Source organism: Lottia gigantea (genome assembly GCF_000327385.1).
Source record: "Lottia gigantea unplaced genomic scaffold LOTGIsca_50, whole genome shotgun sequence".
Lineage (NCBI taxonomy): Eukaryota > Metazoa > Mollusca > Gastropoda > Lottiidae > Lottia > Lottia gigantea.
The window spans coordinates 501,653-524,206 of NW_008709716.1; the positions used below are offsets into that span (position 1 = coordinate 501,653).

The window sequence follows — 22,554 nt, forward strand, 5'->3', positions numbered from 1 at the left end:
GGATTGACGCTACAGTTTTCAACCGATTCTGATGAAACTTGGTGTGATCATTGAAATTGATAAGATCTTGGACAAGTTCTAACTTGACGCATTTTCGATGAACAGTTTTTGAGTTATTGCCATTAACTTACAAAATACGCGTCAAAATTTGTTTGTGAGCACAATAGAAGCTACAGTTTTCAACCGATTCTGATGTAATCATTGGAATTGATAAGATCTCGGACAAGTTCTAACAAGAGATGTTTTTTGAGTTATTGCCCTTGACTTTGTAAACACGCGTCAAAAGTTGTTTTTTGCCCTTGATTAGAGCTGTGTGATTTAATTGTTTGTTGTATTTGGGTTATTTTGTGGAATTATTCAGCATAAATAATTTCTTCAATATGAGAAAATTCGTACTTTAGTCACTAAAGACTGTTTTATTATTTCTGACAGCTGCCAGTGGGCGTATGTTACCTTGCATCGCAAGCTATCTTTAATAAATATTAACAAACCACATTTGAAATTCATTATGCCACTTACAAATTTTGTAGTGCAAGACACAGCCTTATAGTTTATGACTTCAAATTTATTCTGAGCTATTTCCTTGAAAATCAAATGGTTTTAATAACCTACACCTTCTTATAATTAGTTTACAGTCATTTTATCTCATATAATTATGAGGTAAAGAGAATGTCATTAAATTCCAATGATTTATGTATATCAGGATGGTATAGACAGCTTTTATATTGATCTTCCTTTCATAAAAAGTATTCACAGCCAATTCTTATCAATTCTTAATGATTTCAGTCAGTCTGTGATTATTTGACCTTACAGGGATATAGTTTTGCCAAATGATAGAGCTGCAATTCAATTATCAAGACTGCATTACCAAATTAAATTTGATATCAGTTCTCCATTTTAAGAAATAGTTACCTCATCGATTTAGATTGTTATTTCTTCAGGGTGTTCTTAACTTTCTTTCTCATTCTTTATATCAGAGTTATATAGTTAATTGAGAAGCAATGATTTGTCATTTACTTTTTATTTAGTTTCTTATAAATGTATAAGCTTACTGTTTAATAAGCAGTGCTTATGTTTATCATTTTATCTGAATTGATATATACTGTACTGATTATATCATTTCAGGTGCCAGGTTCTCAGGCTGAATATCAAATCTCTGTCTCATTATTTGATCTGAAATTTAAATGTTTTTTTGGTAAACAATGGATTGGCCCAGTAGTTCCGTGTGGTCAGAGTAAAAAGATCAACTATAAACAGGTAAGGAGTGTCAATTTTCAGAACATTCATACCACTATTGACAAGGGTAATGCTAATGCTTATGATAGATATTAAGACTTGTACTGAAAAGCGTTAAAATATTTTTTCTTTTGTAATATTTTGTTGTTTATAAGGGTATGAACTTTCTGAATATGAAATATTTTATATGCTTGTTGGTATATAAGATTAAATTAAAAGTCATAGTAAAATATTTACTGATGGTAAAGTGTTTTATTATTGTTGGTTATACTTTTACTTTTACAGTTATATTTTGATGCTTCTTTTGCAGAATATTTACTTTCATACAGCCTATAAGAATTCTAATATACTTGGTGTAATAGAGATTATAGTTCATACTACTGATGAATTTGGTAAAGTTAGAAGATTATCGTGTGGATGGGGTGTGATTAGATTCTTTAAACATAATGAAGATATACCAGATTCATCTCGCGGATTACCACTTACATTACAAACGTACGTATTGTTTGATAGTTCTGTAAACAGTGGCCATGACATCAGATTTATTTCTTATTTAGGGAGAATTTAATGTACCAGACTACAACTTTTGACTTTAGTCATTCTTGTGACTTTTATTTGCAGTAATTGTTGTAGTCTAAGGTGGCCATAGATTATATCATGGGATCACTCACATAATGTCAATTTCTAAAAACAAACTTATATCCAAGAAAACAGTTAGTAATGCTATCCTTTAAATATGCAACCTAATTTGAAAATTAATTTTTCAGGTCTGCCATCTATTATGGATCACCAAGAGCTTTGTTTTTTCTTGAAGATCCTTTGGAAGGTAAGTGTCAATTGCCTACATTACAAAATAGTACAAGACAAATTAGTAGCAATAGTTTTAACTATTAGCTTGACTAAAATCAGAAGTCATCTGTCAATGAATGCGGTTCATTGTAGATTTGTTGTTAATTAAGATAAAAAAAGTTTGTTTTCTATTGAGATCTGGAATAAGATAAGCTAACACAAGTCTGATGTTTTATGTTTATAGAGAATGAGTTGATGAGACCAATACAAGATTGTCAGGCACACTATACTGTATGTACACATAAAGCTTTATTAAATGTACTACATTTAATACCAGAGAATGTTATAGTTGGTTCACAAGATGTTGTACCTGGACTGGTAGATGGTAGAGATGCTGGTATGTATCCAACAATGTTGAGTGTCTTTATTTGTTTCTGATTGATATTGAATGACATAGGTTTCCTCAAATGAATCCTAATTACACTTTGCTGGCTTACTCTAGATAAATTACTGTAAATGGCAAATTGACTGTTCCAATTGTGGTTGAATCTTTGTTTGAAATATATTTTTTATGCTATATTCCCAACCAGAATTATGAATTTGATAAAATAGTTTTTTTTTACGCCCATATGGAAATATGGAGTATACATTAATTGTATACAGGATAGAGGCTACAGCTTTTATCTGATCTTGATGAAATTTGGTATGCATGTATATATGTCAGTCAGGAATGGTTTTGGAGTTATTGCCCTTGAATTAATAAAAACGCTTCAAATTTTGCTTGTCATAATACAGGGTGCAGTTTTTATCTGAGCTCAATGAAACTTGGTATATATTGGTATATATATATTTGGTACTAATTGGATGAATGGTTCTGGAGTTATTGCCCTTGAATTAATTCAATGTGTCTAATTTGGCTTGTAGGTCTGATAGAGGCTACATTTTTTATCTTGATGAATCTTGGTATAAGACCTCAGTAAAGCTGAAAATTAGTAACAATCTGATAATTAGCCTCACATATTAAAGCACTACAGACTTTGTTATCATTTCTGACAGCTGTTTAGTGGGTGTATGTTACCTTGCCTGGCAAGTTATCTTTAGATAATATTGAATTTTTGATTTGAAGGTAAAGATAAATTTAAGAAGCCAAAGTTACTGAACACAGTTTCAGTCCATATGGAACATTTCTCCCTTCATCTCCAACCTTACGTAGATAAATTTGAAGAAGAACTATGTAATTTTTTGAAGTATGATAGATCACAACGTGAAAATAGATCTATTGAAGGATTACAAGTTTCTATAGCAGAAAGGAGACTTCAGGTAACATACAATCTTATAGAGAGAAAAAATATCATTTTCAGTTTCATATAGACTTAATTGATTTGAAAGATTGAACCCACTAGATTTTCAAAATTATGATGCAAAAACTGCAAAAAGAAAACAGGAATCTTTAGGCTCTTAATAGTAGGCTGTTTAGTTCATTTCACCACACACTAGCAAAAAACTTAAACATTTCCAGCACAAAGCTCAGATAAGCTAAGCCTAATTTAGTAGCTTGTAACCTGTAAGTTTCTAGTAATCATTAATAATGTCAATAGATATAAATCATATAGATTTTGAATTCAGAAGTAGAAATATTTAAGGAATGACCTGAACATTTTTTCAGTTTATCGATGTATAAACAGAGAAAACCTGTGTACACTGTATAAATCTGTGTAGCAGTTTATACATAAGTGTACACAGGTTTTTTCTGTTTATACATCGATAAACTGAAAAAGTGTTCAGGTCATTCCTTATAATTAAATCAACTCGAATACGTGCTTAAATATTTATGTAATATAACAACAACTTAAGGCACTTAATTGGCGCAAAAATACATAACATTTTAACATAACGTTAATGAACTGATACTAACAATAGAGATGTTATAAAGGACAGCCAATCAAAAACAAGCAGGTCATCCTATTTATAGTCTACTTTCTCACTGTCTGAAAGTTGATGGACCGGTCAAATATTGAAAGACAATGTTCGAAATAAGTCCAAAATTCATGATTTTGTTGGAATTTGGAGTGTGCACATTCGAGGGAATTGGAAAACACGGTTATCATTGAGTGAAGTGTCAATTTCGGTTCTGTCGAAGGAACGACATCGACTCTGTGCAGTGGCCACGTCAATCAAACCCAATGATAAAGTAGCCCGTGTATATTTACATTCTGTTTAAACATTTATAAACCGAACGCACATGACCACTCATATTATCCAATCATATTGCGTGATACTGTGTAAACAGAATTGTGATTTAATTATTCATAAATAATATTTATTATTTAAAGATTGGTGTCCATAATGGTTTATGTTATGTAGAGAAACCACAAACTGTTCTATTAGAAGAGAAACATGCTCCAACATCACGAAAACCTACAGCAAGTCCATCTGTTAGACGTAGTTCTAAATTTACTCATAAACGTACTGGTTCTACCGGTTCAGCTGGGTAAGTTTCACTATATATATATCTCAAAAGTTTGTCATGACTTTCAATCAGCCAAAAATTTGTTTGTTTTTTTTTTTTACTGAAAAGACTATACAAATGAAATTTAGCAGAATTTGAAAAAAAAAAATCCTTTTATTATCAGTAATGAGCCACTGTATTCAGTATACATGAAGTTGGTATGTTTTTTAGAAGTCAATCAACTAATTTAGTATTAAAGAATCCTGTACAAATTAATGATATATCTGAAGATCCATTGTTTGCTGTTATATTAAAACTAGAATATGTTATAGCTGAACCATTATCCGAAAATGATAGAAGGGTAGGTTTGTCTTTAATTATTAAGGAACCTGAACTCTTGAACACCAATTACCTTGGCTATAGTTCAAACTTTAACATTGATTTTAATGATTATATACTCATTTCATTCCCTTACAGGTAACATCCCCTCATGCTCAAGAGTAACCCTATTTCCCAATATTGAGAGATTATGTCTGCTTTTCATCATTAAGTCAAATTTACGAATTTACCTTTTCTTTTCTTTTTTATTTCTATTGTAGATGTCATTAAGTTATGCTAGAGCTCATACCAGAACTGTATCCTTGAGATGGGCCATATGGAATCCCTTTCTACATCCTAACCAATCTGAGATACATCTAGGATTAATAGGTGGTAATAAACAGTCCCCTGATGAAGAGTTTATCTATAAAATGCCTGATACTGATATGCAAGAAGAATCGGTCAGTAAAACAGCTGGTGGTCTGGCAATGTTTCTGTGGTCTTTTGAGGGCAAAGTTCAGGTAAACTTGATTTGATTTATTATATTATTCAATATCTAATATACAATCCAATGATTAGTAAATTATCAGTTTAATCAGAGTAATCATGTATATCAAACTTTATATTATGCTTTTAAGCATAATATAAAGTTTGATATACATGATTACTCTGTATTATATTTTGCAATTTTATTGTGTGCTAGGCCTCTGTAATATTATTTTTTCTAACTTTTTATTAAGCAGAATTGTTTATTCTTGTTTTTATAAAGGATCATAGTATGTTATCTGTACCACCACTGTCATACAACAATCAAATGTCTGGTTTATCAATATCATATAATGGATTGTCTCCCCACACCGATGCTGGCTATACTGGTGGTATCAATGGTTCAATGGCATCTATTCGTAGTGAAGGAGGAGAGAGTTTGATATATGAATCTGGGTCAACAAAGAAAAGGCCGCCATCAGGAAAACATAAGTATGTAAAGTATACATTAGATATATTTATATTTATTAAGCTCTTGATCTGCCACTAGCTTTGAATTGATATTTTCCTTATAGTTTTCTTTATTGCTTAATACTCACCGAAGGACTTGGAATTACTTGGCTCTGCAATGTTAAATACATGTGGGCGTATATTGTAATCACTCCGTCGGTCCGTTCACATTTGGCTCGTGCTCACTCTACAGGCTACAGTTCTTTATGGATTATTTTGATTTTTATTTTGTATGTCAATGTTGTTATGAAGATGATCCCTATTGATTTTCGTGATGATCGGATAATTTTTCCGATATCGTGTCTGACTTGACGTTTTACTCTATTAGCTATATTGTGCAACTCGTGCTCACTCTACAGGCTACAATTCTTTACAGATTCTTTTGATTTTTATTTTGTGTGTCAATGTCATTATGAAGATGATCCCTATTGATTTTCGTGATGATCGGATAATTTTTCACCGAAATATCGTGTCTGACCTGACGTTTTACTCTATTAGCTATATTGTGCAACTCGTGCTCACTCTACAGGCTACAATTGTTTACAGATTCTTTTGATTTTTATTTTGTATGTCAATGTCGTTATGAAGATGATCCCTATTGATTTTCGCGATGATTGGATAATTTTTCACCGAAATATCGTGTCTGACTTGACGTTTCACTCTATTAGCTATATTGTGCAACCCTGTAGTCACTAAAGACTGTTTAATCATTTCTGACAGCTGCCAGTGGGCGTATGTTACCTTGCCTGCCAAGCTATCTTTGAATATTTGAAGTGAAACTATATTGTATCCAAAGAATAATTTGTGACTGTCATATAGAAAGGTAGTTGTGTTAACCAATGTTTTCACTTGGAATTATTATGAATCATATCTAATTTGCTTGATTATAATTAAAATGTAGAATGTTATTAGAACTATGTAATTCCTATTGTTTACTATTATACAGACCTGGTATATTGTATCCTGCTCCATCTATAGAATCTAATCTCACATCTTATTCTTTAATAGAATCTGAATGTAAAACCATGTAAGATTATGTGTAGAATTTCAGTTTTCCAGGGTTACACTAATACCAAAATTTTATTGAAAATATGTACACAAACCATCTTGAATTCTATATCACTGCTTAATTTATTTTATGTTTACCAATTTGCACCAATGTTTGAGTTGATGTCAATATATGTTATAGCATCCAAGACTTTTCTACTAATTTGTTTTTTGTTATTTTGATTTCTTTATTGATTAATATTTTTTATTTTGATTCTTATTGATTTCCTCTTTATGTTGAAATGGTGAAGGACAAAACAAATATGATATATAACTTGACACAATTAACAATTATATAGATAATAATTACTTACATAAATAATTTATCATTGCTCTGCTAGTTTGTATCATTGTTTAATAAAGACAAAAGTAAAATCTTCGAAAAGTTGCAAGTTAAATATTAAAGTAATTGTTATCCATATAACTGTGTCCAGTTATATAAATGCCACTAAAGAAAGGAATCTTGATATAGCATATCCATAAGTATTAGTATGTGAATACCTTGCGTTAATCCATTTATCTCAATATTAAGTAAATCTGCTTATGACACTCTCTTCACGTTTTCAGATTGAAAAAAAAGAGGAAGTGGACTTTGCAAGGATGTCAGTTTTTATATGCCCACATGAATATGTGGTCGTATATTGTCGTCGCCCCTGTCCGTCGGTCCGTCAGTCAACATTTCTTGTGAGCACTATAGAGACTACAGTTTTTATCTGATTTTGATAAAACTTGGTGTGATGCTTTAGATTGATAAGATCTCGGTCAAGTTCGAATTTGACATATTTTCGATGAACGGTTTTTGAGATATTGCCCTTGACTTAGAACGCCTTGAAATTTGTTAAAAATTGTTCGTGAGCAGGATTGAAGCTACAGTTTTCATCCGATTCTGATGAAACTTGGTGTGATCATTGGAATTGATAAGATCTTGGACAAGTTCTAACTTGACGCATTTTCGATGAACGGTTTTTGAGTTATTGCCCTTGACTTTGTTAAAACGCGTCGAAATTTGTTAAAAATAGTTCATGAGTAGGATTGAAGCTACAGTTTTCAACCGATTCTGATGAAACTTGTTGTGATCATTGGAATTGATAAGATCTCGGATAAGTTCTAATTTGACGCATTTTCGATGAACAGTTTTTGAGTTATTGCCCTTAACTTTGTAAAAACGCTTCAATATTTGTTAAAAATAGTTCATGAGCAGGATTGAAGCTACAGTTTTCAACCGATTCTGATGAAACTTGGTGTGATCATTGGAATTGATAAGATCTCGGACAAGTTCTAACTTTACGCATTTCTGATGAACGGTTTTTTTAGTTATTGCCCTTGACTTTGTTAAAAGGGGTTGAAATTTGTTAAAAATAGTTTGTGAGCAGGATTGACGCTACAGTTTTCAACCGATTCTGATGAAACTTGGTGTGATCATTGGAATTGATAAGATCTCGGACAAGTTCTAATTTGACGCATTTTCGATGAACGGTTTTTGAGTTATTGCCCTTAACTTTGTAAAAATGCTTCAATATTTGTTAAAAATAGTTCGTGAGCAGGATTGAAGCTACAGTTTTCAACCGATTCTGATGAAACTTGGTGTGATCATTGGAATTGCTAAGATCTCGGACAAGTTCTAACTTGACGCATTTTCGATGAACGGTTTTAGAGTTATTGCCCTTGACTTTGTTAAAATGCGTCGAAATTTGTTAAAAATAGTTTGTGAGCAGGATTGACGCTACAGTTTTCAACCGATTCTGATGAAACTTGTTATGATCATTGGAATTGATAAGATCTCGGACAAGTTCTAACTTGATGCAGTTTTGACGAAAGGTTTTCGAGTTATTGCCCTTGACTTTGTAAAAACGCGTCAAAATTTGTTCGTGAGCACAATAGAAGCTACAGTTTTCAACTGATTCTGATGAAACTTGGTGTGATCATTGAAATTGATAAGATCTCAGACAAGTTCTAACTTGACGCATTTTCGATGAAATGTTTTTGAGTTATTGCCATTAACTTACGATTACTTACAATTTAATTGTTTGTTATATTTGGGTTATTGATATTCATTTTAAAAAATTTTGTGGAATTATTCAGCATAAATAATTTCTTAAATATGAGAAAATTCGTACTTAAGTCACTAAAGACTGTTTTATTATTTCTGACAGCTGCCAGTGGGCGTATGTTACCTTACATCGCAAGCTATCTTTATCTGATCTCGATGAAACTTGGTATGCATGTATATATGGACAAGATCTCAGTCAAGTTGAAATTGGTTACAATCAGGTGAACGCGGTTTTGGAGTTATTGCCCTTGAATTAATTCAATGCATTTAATTTGGTTTGTAGGCCTGATACTAGTGATAGAGACTACATTTTTTATACGATCTTGATGAAACTTGGTATGAGATCTCTGTAAAGCTTGAAATTAGTAAAAATAGGATGATTGGTTTCACATATTAAACCACTACAGTCTTTGTTATCATTTCTGACAGCTGGTAGTGGGCGTATGTTACCTTGCCTGGCAAGCTATCTTTAAAAATGTTATATGAATATCTGAATTTAATTTCTTGTTATGTATTTATAGGCCAACATCCAATCAACTTTATGCTGCATCCCTACAAGTACCAACTCATGCTCAAGGTGGAATCCAACCTCAACTGTACCAACAAACTCAACCTGGCATGCATGTTGCTCCACCAGTATATAATCAAATGTATATGGCCCAACAAGCAGCTATTTTCCAGGCCAATGTGATGGCTCAGGTAGTTTGATTTTTCAGCTATATCTATATGTCCTACTTTAATGAGATTGAGTAATGTTGAAAACATAAGTGACAGGGTCAGCAACATATTTTTGTTTGAATAATGTTAAGCAAGAGCTTTATTGCGTAATTGTCTTAAAAGTAAGAACATATTTTGTGTAATTTAAGTGTTTAATTAACTGATAGAGGGGAAATCATATGTTGTTATGATATTATATTTGTTATATATTGATATAGGGTCCTGAAAGTGAATTAAGAGAAATGCCATATAGACCAGCTCATACTCCTACCCTGACACCTGTACCATTACCTGTTGGGTAAGTAATCCTACATAACATATTATAAATCATCCCATAAAGTACACATCACATGTAGATATTACTGGATATCACTCTACAGCACTCTATTGAATTTGTTCAGTTAATGATAAATTGAAATTAGACTGAACCTCAGAACAATCAAATTTAGGCAGTTTTCTGTTCAAGACAGTAATTCCACTTTAAATGTATTAATTATTAGTGGTCAAGGTCTATCAAGAGCAGCTTATGCCCGTTTGTATACAGCTGGATTTAAAACTATACTAGATAAAAATGGAGAACCACCAGAAGTTATAGATCCACTATCTCGTATAAATATTAATCTTCAACGTGAACATGCTGATCCTTTACAGACCAATGAAATAGTCTTCCAATTCCTGGCTTTCTCCAAGTAAGAATTTATTTACAATATTTTTTGTTTTGCTTTCACATTTTTAATTTGTCAAAAGCTAAAGCCTCAAGTTCAGGCCCTCAACCAATCAAAATTAGTTTAATGAAAAATTCTGGCTTTGGTGTTCAATGCACATGTACTAAGACATTTTAATTCTGTTACATTTGCATGAATTTTCTTTCAGAATGTTGACTTTCGATGCCAATGGTCCAAAGAAAAATTCTGGAAGTGTTTTCTTCACTTTTCAATTTTACAGATTTCCTCAAATGACCACTGAAAGGTAAGTTAAGGCTAATGTATATTTGATAAATTTAATAAAACTTCCAAAAGAATTTCTTTTCTTGATCTTTTTAGTTTAATGATCTATACATATAGAAAGTTTCCTTTATATCATTAGAACTTTAAATATTCACAATTTTGAGCAATTCAGTTCAGTTCATGTTAATATTGTTTTACTAGGTTGTTATTGAGTGAACCTCAGAATGAACTAACATCTAGTTCAGAATCATTACCGTTTATATTGAAACGTCTAGATGGAAATACAGTTCATCTTACACCAGGATATGAGGTAATAATCATTACAGCCAACTGAGCATTATTTAACTTTATATGTGAAATGTAAATGCCTTATTTTAAAATCTACAATCACATGAACTCAGAGGACAATGGAATATTTTAACTCCTAATTGATTAAAAAAAATCAAATAAAAAATTTGTAGAAAGGCTTTTTATTGGTTTGAAAATTGTATCAATAATATAATGATAATTGTTTCCAATTTATTTTGTTTATTGAGGAGTTTAAGTACACAGTGCCAATATTGACACAAAATCACAAAACCTACTAGGTCATTGACGTGTTACATAACAGTTACCATACAATAATGTGATTATTGTATTTTGTAGGTGAGATATTACGTGGATCCAACATATCTAAAACCAGGAGAAGGATTTTTATTTTTACAACATTTGTCTCGTCAGATATTACATATTGATGTTTGGGATGGTGATTCTTTATTACAAATAGGATCTTGTGCTGTAGATTTAAAGGTAAGTATATTATTGTGGGACTTTGCTACTGCAAAGTCCCAGTTTGTTATCGAAATGTCAATTCTTTTTTTTTTTTTTTTTTGCAAATGTTTTTTTTTTTTTTTTTTTTTCTTCGAATTCTGGTCAAAGCGCCTAGCCAAAACTATACATGCCACGTAAATACTGTTAACATTTCTCCCGTTAATGCTGCGAGACTTAATCTGATGAATGTATTTTCATGCATTTTTTTCAAACCGGAAATGACATAGAACAAAATCCATTTTTTACGTTTTTGCTAATTTTCGGCTCCAATTTCGATCGGATTTTAATCGATCTTTTTTTGTTAATCAGTTCGCGCTATAAGATAGCAATTAAAAAATTCTAAAATTAAAACTTTTGTGGCTGACTTTTTTAGTTTCAATTTTTGAGGTTTTTCACTTTCTGCAATTTTATTTCGATCGATATGAAAACTTACAGATAGTTAGATATTTTGATTGTAAACTAAAATTAATTTTCAAAGTTTCGATATCACTTCCGGGTTTTGATGTTATTCGCTACTAAAGTTGAAATTTCAACTTTTGGAATTTTGCAGATATTTGAAAAATTTTTTTATGCAATTAGTTAGAGAAGTCCCCATAAAGATGTTGAAATGAATAAATTTGACACGGATGTATAGGGTCAGACGCCATCTTGATACACATTTATAAAACTCAAAATGGGGCCTTAGGGGTGAAGCCGATGTGTGTGATGTTAGTGTCTATAGAATCTGTAATCGATTGCTAACAAAACTCTTGAAGCCGATTTTTGAATTTCGGCTTTGCTTTTTTTTAATTTCCGGTTTTATTTTTTCAGTAATTGTTAAAACTGTTAAGGCATATATCTAGTTACCTTGACCTTTGGTGACCTTGTGACCTGCACAAATGTTGTGGCCCCTAACGAGATCTATCTAGAAATATATTTACCTTTGTCACGCGATGTTAACTTCCGGTTCTAGAGCCATTTGAAAATCGCAATTTTTATCTTTAGAGAGCTCTATCACGTGACCTAATCATCATACGACAAAATTTATTTTATTTCCTTAATGTGTGCGATTTCTTCTTTCTGAGGGAGGGGAGGGGCATAACTCGCATAGGATACATTTGTTCAAAAAGGAACTTTTCACACAATTACCTCATTATTTAGGCCAGTTTGTGTTAATAGGTCAATTGTTTCAGCTTTATAGTTCAAAAAAAGGAATGGGTTTTGAAATTTCCATATTTTCAATTTTCTATATTCTTAATGGACTTTTCATGCTCTTTCCAGTGATATATAACAATCGTTTTTTGAAGTAAAATTGAAATTCGTGAAATTTTTAAATTTGAGGTATTTTTTACAATATTTCTGTCTTTTTGAGCTTGGTGTGTATATATCTTATGACCTATTTGATGTAGAACATTGAAACTTGGAACACAACAAGACAATTTGAATATGAATTAACCTATGACAAAAAAGTTGAGGTGGGCGTGGCACATCCAGTTTGAATTACTAATTGCGTACATTTTGGGGAAGGGGCATAACTCGCATAGGATACATTTGTTCAAAAAGGAACTTTGCACACAATTACCTCATTATTTTGGCCAGTTTGTGTTAATAGGTCAATTTTTTCAGCTTTATAGTTCAAAAAAAGGAACGGGTTTTGAAATTTCCATATTTTCAATTTTCTATTTTGACCTTTATTGACATTTGTTGACCTAAATCTTTTGACCTGTATGCTGTAGAAGATTTAAATTTGAAACACAACATAACATTTAGAATATCTATTAACCTATGCAAAAGAAATTGATGTGGGCTTGGCACATCCGGGTTAAATTACTCATTATTGACATTTTTGGCAAGGGACATAACTCGCAACGTATACATTTGTTCAAAATGGAACTTTGCATACAATTACTTCATCTGTTAAGCCACGTTGTCTAGAAGTTCCATTGTTTCAGCTTTATAGTTCAAAAAAAGGAACAGGTTTTGAAAATTCAAAATTTTCAATTTTTGACCTTGACCTTTTTTGACCCTGACTTTTGTAGGATCAAAGGTCATTCACATTGGCTATCCATTTATACTTTTATATTTGCTGTCCTTTCTCAACTTCCGCTTTTAAAGCCGTATATATTTCAAAATTTTGATGACTTGTATCTCGTAGCCTTGACTTTTGTTGACCGTCTCCTTTTCAATGACCTTGGCTATCTTCTGATACTTTCATTTGTGAGGTCTGTCTACTTCTGGTATAACAATCTTCCAAAGAATCAAAACTTCTCAACTTTAGACTGCTCTTGCACGTGATGTAATTATCGTAGAAGGTTGATTTTTTCAGAGTCTTTTGCATTTTGCTACACTCCCACTCTGTGCCACGTGTGGCTCTAGTCTTCTACTTTTTATTAGATCAATACTTTTAAACCCACTTACTCTTTTATTACATTGAAAAACTAAGTATTTTAGTAGCTATTCTAGCTGATATACTGTTGTTTTATTGTTACATATTCCAGTTCATTATTTCTATCTTTCAGTATCTATGTAGAAGTGGAAATGAGGCTGTTCAGACAACTTTCGAATTGGATGTTATAAAAACAGACTACCCAGATGAGATGAGTGCTGTTAGTGATGATAGGACAGGAGTTAAGGCCCCTGGTTCTCACTCCTCATTACAAGGAAAATTACATCTACGTATGGCCAATATAGGTCATGCTTTAGATTCCAGGACTGGTAAAATTGGTAAGATGATTTTGTCTTAGAAAGAATATTGTCTGTTGATTTTAATTTTTCGTATCTGTGACTTTCTTTTGACCATTTTATCTGTTATGATATCATACTGGTGATTGTTATTGTACTGGCAAATATTTTCGTTTAAAATCGAAGCTGCTGGTGGGCGAATATTACCTTGCATGGCAAGGTATCTTGATTGATCTCTAAAAATGTTTTTACTTGATGGTATCTCTAAAAATGTTTTTACTTGATGGTATCTCTAAAAATGTTTTTACTTGATGGTATCTAAAAATGTTTTTACTTGATGGTATCTCTAAAAATGTTTTTACTTGATGGTATCTAAAAATGTTTTTACTTGATGGTATCTCTAAAAATGTTTTTACTTGATGGTATCTCTAAAAATGTTTTAACTTGATGGTATCTCCAAAAATGTTCTTACTTGATGGTATCTCTAAAAATGTTTTTACTTGATGGTATCTAAAAATGTTTTTACTTGATGGTATCTCTAAAAATGTTTTTACTTGATGGTATCTCTAAAAATGTTTTTACTTGATGGTATCTAAAAATGTTTTTACTTGATGGTATATCTAAAAATGTTTTTACTTGATGGTATCTAAAAATATTTTTACTTGATGGTATCTCTAAAAATGTTTTTACTTGATGGTATCTCTAAAAATGTTTTTACTTGATGGTATCTCTAAAAATGTTCTTACTTGATGGTATCTCTAAAAATGTTTTTACTTGATGGTATCTCTAAAAATGTTTTTACTTGATGGTATCTAAAAATATTTTTACTTGAAAGTTATCTATTTGTAGATATGTCACCATTGCCAAGTAAATCACAAGTTATTGTATCTCAAACAGCTGGTAATAGTAAATATAAAGGTGGTAGTTTATCTCATACAGCTAATGTTGTAGGTAGGTAATATAAGATAAACAGAAATATTTTATACATGTTGTCATATACATCGTCATGTGTTATTCCATTCCAGAAATTGCCAGAGAATAACCTTTTCTAGTCAAATGCCAACTCAATTGACTCAATAAGGCTTTTCACATCTCAGTATGACGACTCTATGGTTTTAGTTACATGCTGTGATATTCTACATGTTATAGTTTTTAATTATTCAGACATAAACTGACTTCATTTCATTTACCGGTATTTAATTCCTAGTTGAAACCAAGAAAATGGTAAAGAAAGCCAGAGCCCATCATTTAGCTGACAATCGAGAAGTAGCCACTCTATTATTTTCTGACAAGACAACTATGCCTCATAATGATGAAAATGAAGTAACAAGAGAAGGTGATGCAGAAAAACAGAGAAAATTAGCTAGAATGCAGGCTATTAGACAAATGTCTTCTACAGACAAACCTCCTAGTAGTGTTATGGTCAGTTTGTAATGAGTTTACATTATGTATTATGTCCAAAATAGTTAATGATTAAACCAAAAAATAGAATGTGAATTTCAAATAGCAAATAAATAGTGTTTAAAATACAATATTTAAACTTAATATTGACATTAATAAATTTATATTTTAGTAAAAAATTGTTCATAGAAATAGTTGTTGTTCAATTCGTTATTCATTCAACTTTTATTACTACATGTGTTTTATGTGCAATATTCATGTTAAGTTTTCGATCTTTTATTAGGGTTATCGTAAAGATAAAGCTGATAGAACTAGAGACTTAAAGACGATAGAAATTTATCGTTTACAAACTAAACGAGATGGTATTTTGAGTATGTTAAATGAATCAATTACTACAGAACATACTATATTTCCATCTTTTGGTACTACAGAATTCTTCGAGTTTGTTTTTCGAAATCCGTTTAATACAGAACAGACTATAACAGTTGAATGTTCAGATCCAGATTTACAGTAAGTTCAACTTATATCTTCATTCTATTAACAATCAACAATGGCATGGGAAACCTCTGTAGTATGATTTTTGATTCATCTTTTTAATCATATTAAATGTTTCAACAGTCAACTTCTGGTTTGCTTCACATATGGCAATCTAACAAAGTTTCTGAAAGAAGTAATGGTTTTAAGCGTAATTTATGATTGTATATGTTATTGTTTATTATAGGGTTGTAACTAGTACTAGAGAATGGAGACATTTTAAAACATTAGGACAGTTACCAACTCAACTGGAAGAGAATATGTTTAGTAAAGATAGTCAGTCTGATTCTCCACAATTATTTCTTCGAGCTAAAGAAACAGTTAATATACCACTACGATTCCGGTCATATCTTACTGATCAATCTACTCAACCTCAGGTTAGTTTTCTACTCATTGTATTCCAAGATCATGATTTCAATATTTCTTTTCCAGAATTGATTTTTTAATGAACTGAAAGTTTATGTCACTGCCTTTTATCGTTCTATTTAAAAGGAGTTTTAAAGGAGGATTTTTGCTGCTTATACTAATTACTATAGTTGAACCTTATAGTACTGGAAAGTTGTTTTAGGGATTTGGAAATAAATATGACTGTTAGTAGTAATCATAATGATTTTGTTAGTATTTTTGTTGATCTCATAACTGAAATAAATCTTATAAATGACTATGATCTCTATTTAGATGCCTGTTGATCAATTAAAGAATAATAAACAATCAACATTTAAAACAGGAGATAATCAAATGGAAGATTTGATGCAATCACGAGTTATCAAGGTCAGTTTTATCTCATTCATAAAGCCTTTTTAAGAAATTTAAACCTTCGTTCTTCGAACGCACTGCATTGTTTTGCAAATGACTATTTTTTTTTTTTTTTTTTCTACTTCTGGTCATGCTCCCCAGCCAAAACTGCACGTCACACATTGTCTGACACTATTATTTCTTATACTTTGCGTGTCGCTAAATGTAAAATGACGCATTTTCTTCCAACCAGAAATGACGTATGACGTTTACTATTCATTACGTATTTCGAATTACTGCTCTAATTCTGCATCTATTTTGACCGTAACTTTTGTTTTGTTCATTACTTTAAACCAATGACTAAAAGATAGCACTTTATAAAATTTCAGATTTTGACTTTTGTCGTTGACTTTTTTTGTTTTAATTTTAGCGTTTTTTTCAACGTCTACAATTTTATTTCAATCGGTCTAGAAATTTAATAGTAGATAAGAATTTTGATTCCTGACAAAAATCTATTTTCAAAATTTCGATATCACTTCCGGTTTTGACGTCATTCGCCTCTAAACTTGAAATTTCAACTTCCGGAATTTTGTAGGTATTTGAAAAATTCTTTTTGAAATTAGTTAAAATTGTCCCTATAACAAGTTTGGAATGAAAAAATTTGAACCGGAAGTAACGTGTTAGACGCCATCTTGATGTGACCAATTTTTGTAAAAATCGATATTAAGCTTCAGGGGTAAATCTGATTTGTGTGATTTTGGTGTCTAAAGAATCTGCAATCGATTGCTAACAAAACTTAGGAAGCCGATTTTTGAATTTTGGATTCGTACTTTTTTTATTTATGGTTTTATGTTTTCAGTAATTGTCAAAAATATTAAGGCTCATATCTAGTGACTTTGACCTTTGGTGACCTTGTGACCTGAATAAAAGTTGTTGCCCCTTACGAGATATATCCGTTGATATCCTCACTTTTGTTGTGCATCGTTAACTTCCGATTCTACAGCCATTGGAAAATCACGATTTTTAACTTTGAAGAGCTCTGTCACGTGACCTAATTAACATACGACAAAAATTCTTATATATTCTTTGAGTGCATAAAATCTCCTTTTTGGTGATATATCACACTTGATATTTTGATCAAAATTGCGCGTTTTAAAAATCGCAAATTTTGTACTGACTTCTATAGTAACTGTGCGTAAAATCACGGTGTCTATAATTTACATACAGTCACCGTTGCCCTAAAAAAAAGTTTAACTACGAATATCTCATGATCTAATGATTGTAAAGACTTGAAATTTTGAACATTATTTAACAATGTACACATCATCACAGACAAATTAAAATTTTTGAAGTGGGCGTGGCACATCCGGTGGGCATTAACCTTTACCTGAAATATTTGCAATTGTCATAACTCGCAAAGTTTGCAATTGTCATCCTAGAAATTTTGCATGAAAATAGATAATTGCTTAGGACAATTTGTGATAAGATTACAGTTGTTTGCGTTCTTTACTTTAAAAAAGGGAACAGATTTAACAATTTTAAAAAATTTTATTTTTGAACTTTAATGTAAATGACAAAACAGCAATTTTCGAAACTTCAAAGGCTCATATTACTTTTATTTAACCTTTGTTGACCTTTTGACCTGAACAAAGGTTGTTGCCCATTACGAGATATATCCGATAATATTTTCACTTTTGTCGTGCTCCGTTAACTTCCGGTTCTACAGCCAATTGAAAATCGCAAATTTTAACTTAAAAAAAGGTCTATCACGTGACCTAATTTAGATAAGCGAAAATTTATCTTTTGTCCTTATTACACGCAATGTATTCTTTCAAATGATATATAAAACTTGGTATTTTGATTGAAATTGAATTTGAAAATTTTGTATTGACTTCTTTAGTAACTTTGCGTAGTTTTAACGGTTTCTATAATCCACCGACAGTCACCGTTGCCTTAAAAAAACTTTTAACTACGAATATCTCATGATCTAATAATTGTAAACATTGAAATTTTGAACATTATTTGACATTGTACACAATATTACAGACAACACAAATTTTTTGCAGTGGGCGTGGCAAATCCGGGTTACTTTTACCTTTACCATAAATAATTCAAATTGTTATAACTCGAAAAGTTTGTATTTGTCACCATCGAAATTTTACAAAAAATTAAAGCACTATTTAGGACAATATCTGATAGAGTTACATTTTGTTTAGGCCTTTTACTTTAAAAAAGGGAATAGGATTTAAAATTTATAAAATTTTGATATTTTGACCATTTACATGCATAATCTTGGTCTTTAGAAGGTCAAAGGTTATTGATCTACGATGTCCATTCATACTTTTATCTTTGATGTCCGACATATATTTTTGCTTTCACAAACGTCCCAAAACAGCAATTTTCAACACTTTTAAGGCTTATATTCTCTTTTATTTGAACTCTGTTGACCTCTTGGCCTAAACACAAATAATTGTACCTTTCCAATAATATTTTCATTTTTGTTGTGCGAATTGAACTTTCAACTTTACAGCTATTTGAAAATTCGACTTTTTACTACCGAATGTTAACACCTTTTAGTACCGAATGGTATCAAATTCATGCGTCTTTTCACTACCGAACGGTAAACGTTTTAAACGATTTTTTCTACTATTGAACGTTTACATGCTTTTCTTTCCGGTAAGAAATCCCATTGTGACTTTAAAATGCAACGTTTTATCGATGTATCAGGTTAGATGCGCACTGCTTCGGTACCGTTATAACGGTTCTAGTTTAATTTGATATCAAGTGTTATTCATCCGTGAAATGATAAATTTTTCAACAAAAAAATAATTTAAAAAATTGGACCCTGTTAAATAAACAATGAATAAAATAAGTTTTTGTTTTCATTTATAGGTATATTTTAAATCGGAGGAAAGTAAAGCCGTAGCTATCCTATCTTTGAAAGTTGAACCTCAACCTCATGTCATAGATCAAACATTCCGTTTTTACCATCCAGAACAATCATTCTTAAAGAAAGCCATCAGGTTACCTCCCTTTCATACTCTACCAGGTAATTATTGATTCATATTGTAAACATTTTCCACTGGTATACTTCTGGAATATTTATTACTTCAACGTTTCAATGTGGTTCTCACACCGTCATCAGGAATATAATGATACAAACAAGTAACTAGAAAATAAAGAAAAACTGTGGATTAACTACTTATGTGATTAACAGGGGAAACAAATTAATTTGGATGGATATGTAAAGGAAGCCAATCAGGATGATACAGATAGCAGGGGAGATCAAAGGGTAGAATTAAAGGAGTATGGTATCCCATATTTTTGGTAGATGGTAGCCTTGGTCTTGGTTGAGGGCAGGTTGTAGTTTCCTTATCAAGATGCTCTCTTGGTCTTTTCTGGTAACTTCATCTGCAAGGTTGGTATGGAGGGCCTCTGACTTATTCCATTCTATGATGTGGCTTGGATTATCAATGAGGTCCTGACTCAGTGCTGAGTTCCCATTTGTAATATTACAGGAGGTCTTGTGTTGTCTTATTCGCATTTTTAACGGCTGTCTACTCTCACCTATATAACTTGCTCCACAATTGCATTTGACTTGGTATACTATGTCTTTCTGCATTTCTTTGTTGATGGTACTGGAATCGGTTCGACCATTGGCTTTTAAAACTGTTTTCAGACTGGCTGTTGTAAAGAATCTCGTGGAGATACTGGCTAGTTTTGTGATCTTCCTACTGATTTGGTAGCTGGTGGGCCTATGAATGGGATGGTTATGTTGATGGGGAGGTTGATCTGGTTTGGTGGTTTTATTGGCCAGGTTAACTTGTTTAATAGTATGTGCTATTAGGCTGCGTGGGTACTGGTTGCATCTACTAAATACATTAGTCAGGTGGTCTATTTCTGCTTGGAAGGACTGTTGATCACTGCAGATGGACTTTGCTTTGGTTACTAGGGCTTTGATGGTATTTACCTTAATGCGATTGGGATGGTTTGATTTGTAGTTGATATACTGGTCTGTATGGGTAGGTTTTCTGTAGACTGAAATGTTAATTGTTAGATCGGTTTTCTTAATGAGGATGTCAAGGAAGGGTAGCTGATTGTTCAATTCTTTTTCTACGGTGAATTGGATTCTGGGGTGGTGAGAGTTAAGGTGGTTTAGTAATGTGATAGGGTCGGCATCTTTAGGGATAATGGCAAATACATCATCAAGTTTGCGTAACCGGCATAGGGGATTGATAGGTGAGGTCGTTAGGGCCCATGTATAGTTCAGAAATCAGTGGGGATAGTGGTGAGCCCATGGGTAACCCATGAATTTGTTGGTAGGTGTGATTATCCCAAGTGAAATAAGTAGATGAGATGCATGCCTCTAGAAGGGTCATAATGTTATCAGTGTTGATGGTGGTGTTCAGTTTGTTGCGGTTGGTGTCTATTTTCTGTTTGATGATGGAAAGAGCGTCATTGGTGGGGACATTGGTAAATAGGTCAACCACACCATAACTAACCATAGGGCCACCCAAATGGTTTTTATCTACAAAGACCCTGTCAAGATCCGTATCCTTGTATGCTCCAGAGGAAGTGTATTTTACACTACAGCACAATTCGGTACAAGCTACTATCACCCTTTAGCAAATTAGCAAACTCCGATATCCAAGATTCCTCCACCTTTTGCACAGATATTACTACTAAAATGATGATACAATGATGATAATGGTATTTATTTTATGTAGGTAATCTAATTGATACAATGATGATAGTGTTATTTATATTATGTAGGTAATCTAGTATGATACAATGATGATAATGGTATTTATATTATGTAATATAATACAGCGATACTGTTATTTATTTTATCTAGGTAATCCAGTGGGAGGAAATAGTGTTAACAAAGTCTTTGTTAGATGTAGTGATGATAATGTTATCACTGATAGCAAAGCTACTCAACCTGGTGAACCTCATGATGTTTTCTTTAAGGTATTTAATTTATGAAATATATTTTTTTGATAATTTGAAAAAAAGACCTACATGGCCTGCTTTGGAACCAAACAAAATGGCTAACCCTTACCATATCCAATTACATACAGTAAACAGATCATATTACATACACAATCAGAAAAACAATCATAACGTATCAGGATTTAACAAGGAATGACTCAATTAGTGTATCTGTCAACATTTCAGTCATCTCATTATTGTTATTTTTGTCTATAAAGATATTTCATGTTTTTTTGATATTTTTAGGTTGCTATGGGAGCATCACCACAGAGAAAAAGATTTTTTATTGCTATCTATATTGACCCTTTCCTATCCCGGCCAATACAGATATGGCAGGTCTACGTTCATGCTTTACAAAGAGTTGATTTAGCATGTGTTGAGGGACAGACCAGTCGCTTTAATCTTTTACTCAAGTTAGTAATTGTTTTTCAAAACTAAGTATTTCATTATTTCTAATTATTGCAAGAGTTTCTAAATAGATTTATTTCTACTTATCCCCCATTCTTATTTTTTTGTAACTGATGATTTGTATTAACAAACAGTACTTGAACAAAAATTCTAAACTTGCTTCCATTGTTTTTACAGAGGAACTCAGGCTTCAAGATTAGTAAGATGTTATTCATCAAATGAGGTAGAAATGCAGTTATCACCCAATGATCAGTTTATGTTAGCTGCTGGAGCTGTACATGAATTAAATGTAGCTGTAAGATGTAATACTGTGGGTAATATATCATACTATATTAACGTAGTAGATGTGGAATATCATCAGTTAGTAAGAAGCTGGTTAGTTTGTGTTAATTGTCGAGCTCCTATTGTCACCAGAACCTATGATCTCATTCTACCGGTTGGTGGAGGTAAAGGTTCCAGTAAGA

At 31.9% G+C, this 22,554-nt stretch overlaps 1 protein-coding gene across 1 annotated transcript; it reads left to right on the forward strand.

Moving 5' to 3' along the window:
* Positions 1-1,071: 1,071 nt before the first annotated feature.
* LOTGIDRAFT_125375 (hypothetical protein) lies at positions 1,072-22,553 on the forward strand (the record flags this gene model as incomplete). Its single annotated transcript, XM_009062216.1, has 25 exons — positions 1,072-1,257; positions 1,547-1,731; positions 2,004-2,062; positions 2,270-2,422; positions 3,152-3,345; positions 4,359-4,516; positions 4,706-4,835; positions 5,074-5,288; positions 5,570-5,734; positions 9,407-9,587; positions 9,821-9,900; positions 10,103-10,291; positions 10,476-10,571; positions 10,751-10,859; positions 11,195-11,338; positions 13,858-14,062; positions 14,870-14,967; positions 15,239-15,442; positions 15,705-15,931; positions 16,143-16,332; positions 16,634-16,726; positions 19,583-19,739; positions 21,546-21,661; positions 21,929-22,095; positions 22,268-22,553. Coding segments are annotated over 25 exons (3,987 nt in total), but the record flags the coding sequence as incomplete, so codon positions are not given.
* Between the last annotated feature and the right edge of the window lies 1 nt (position 22,554).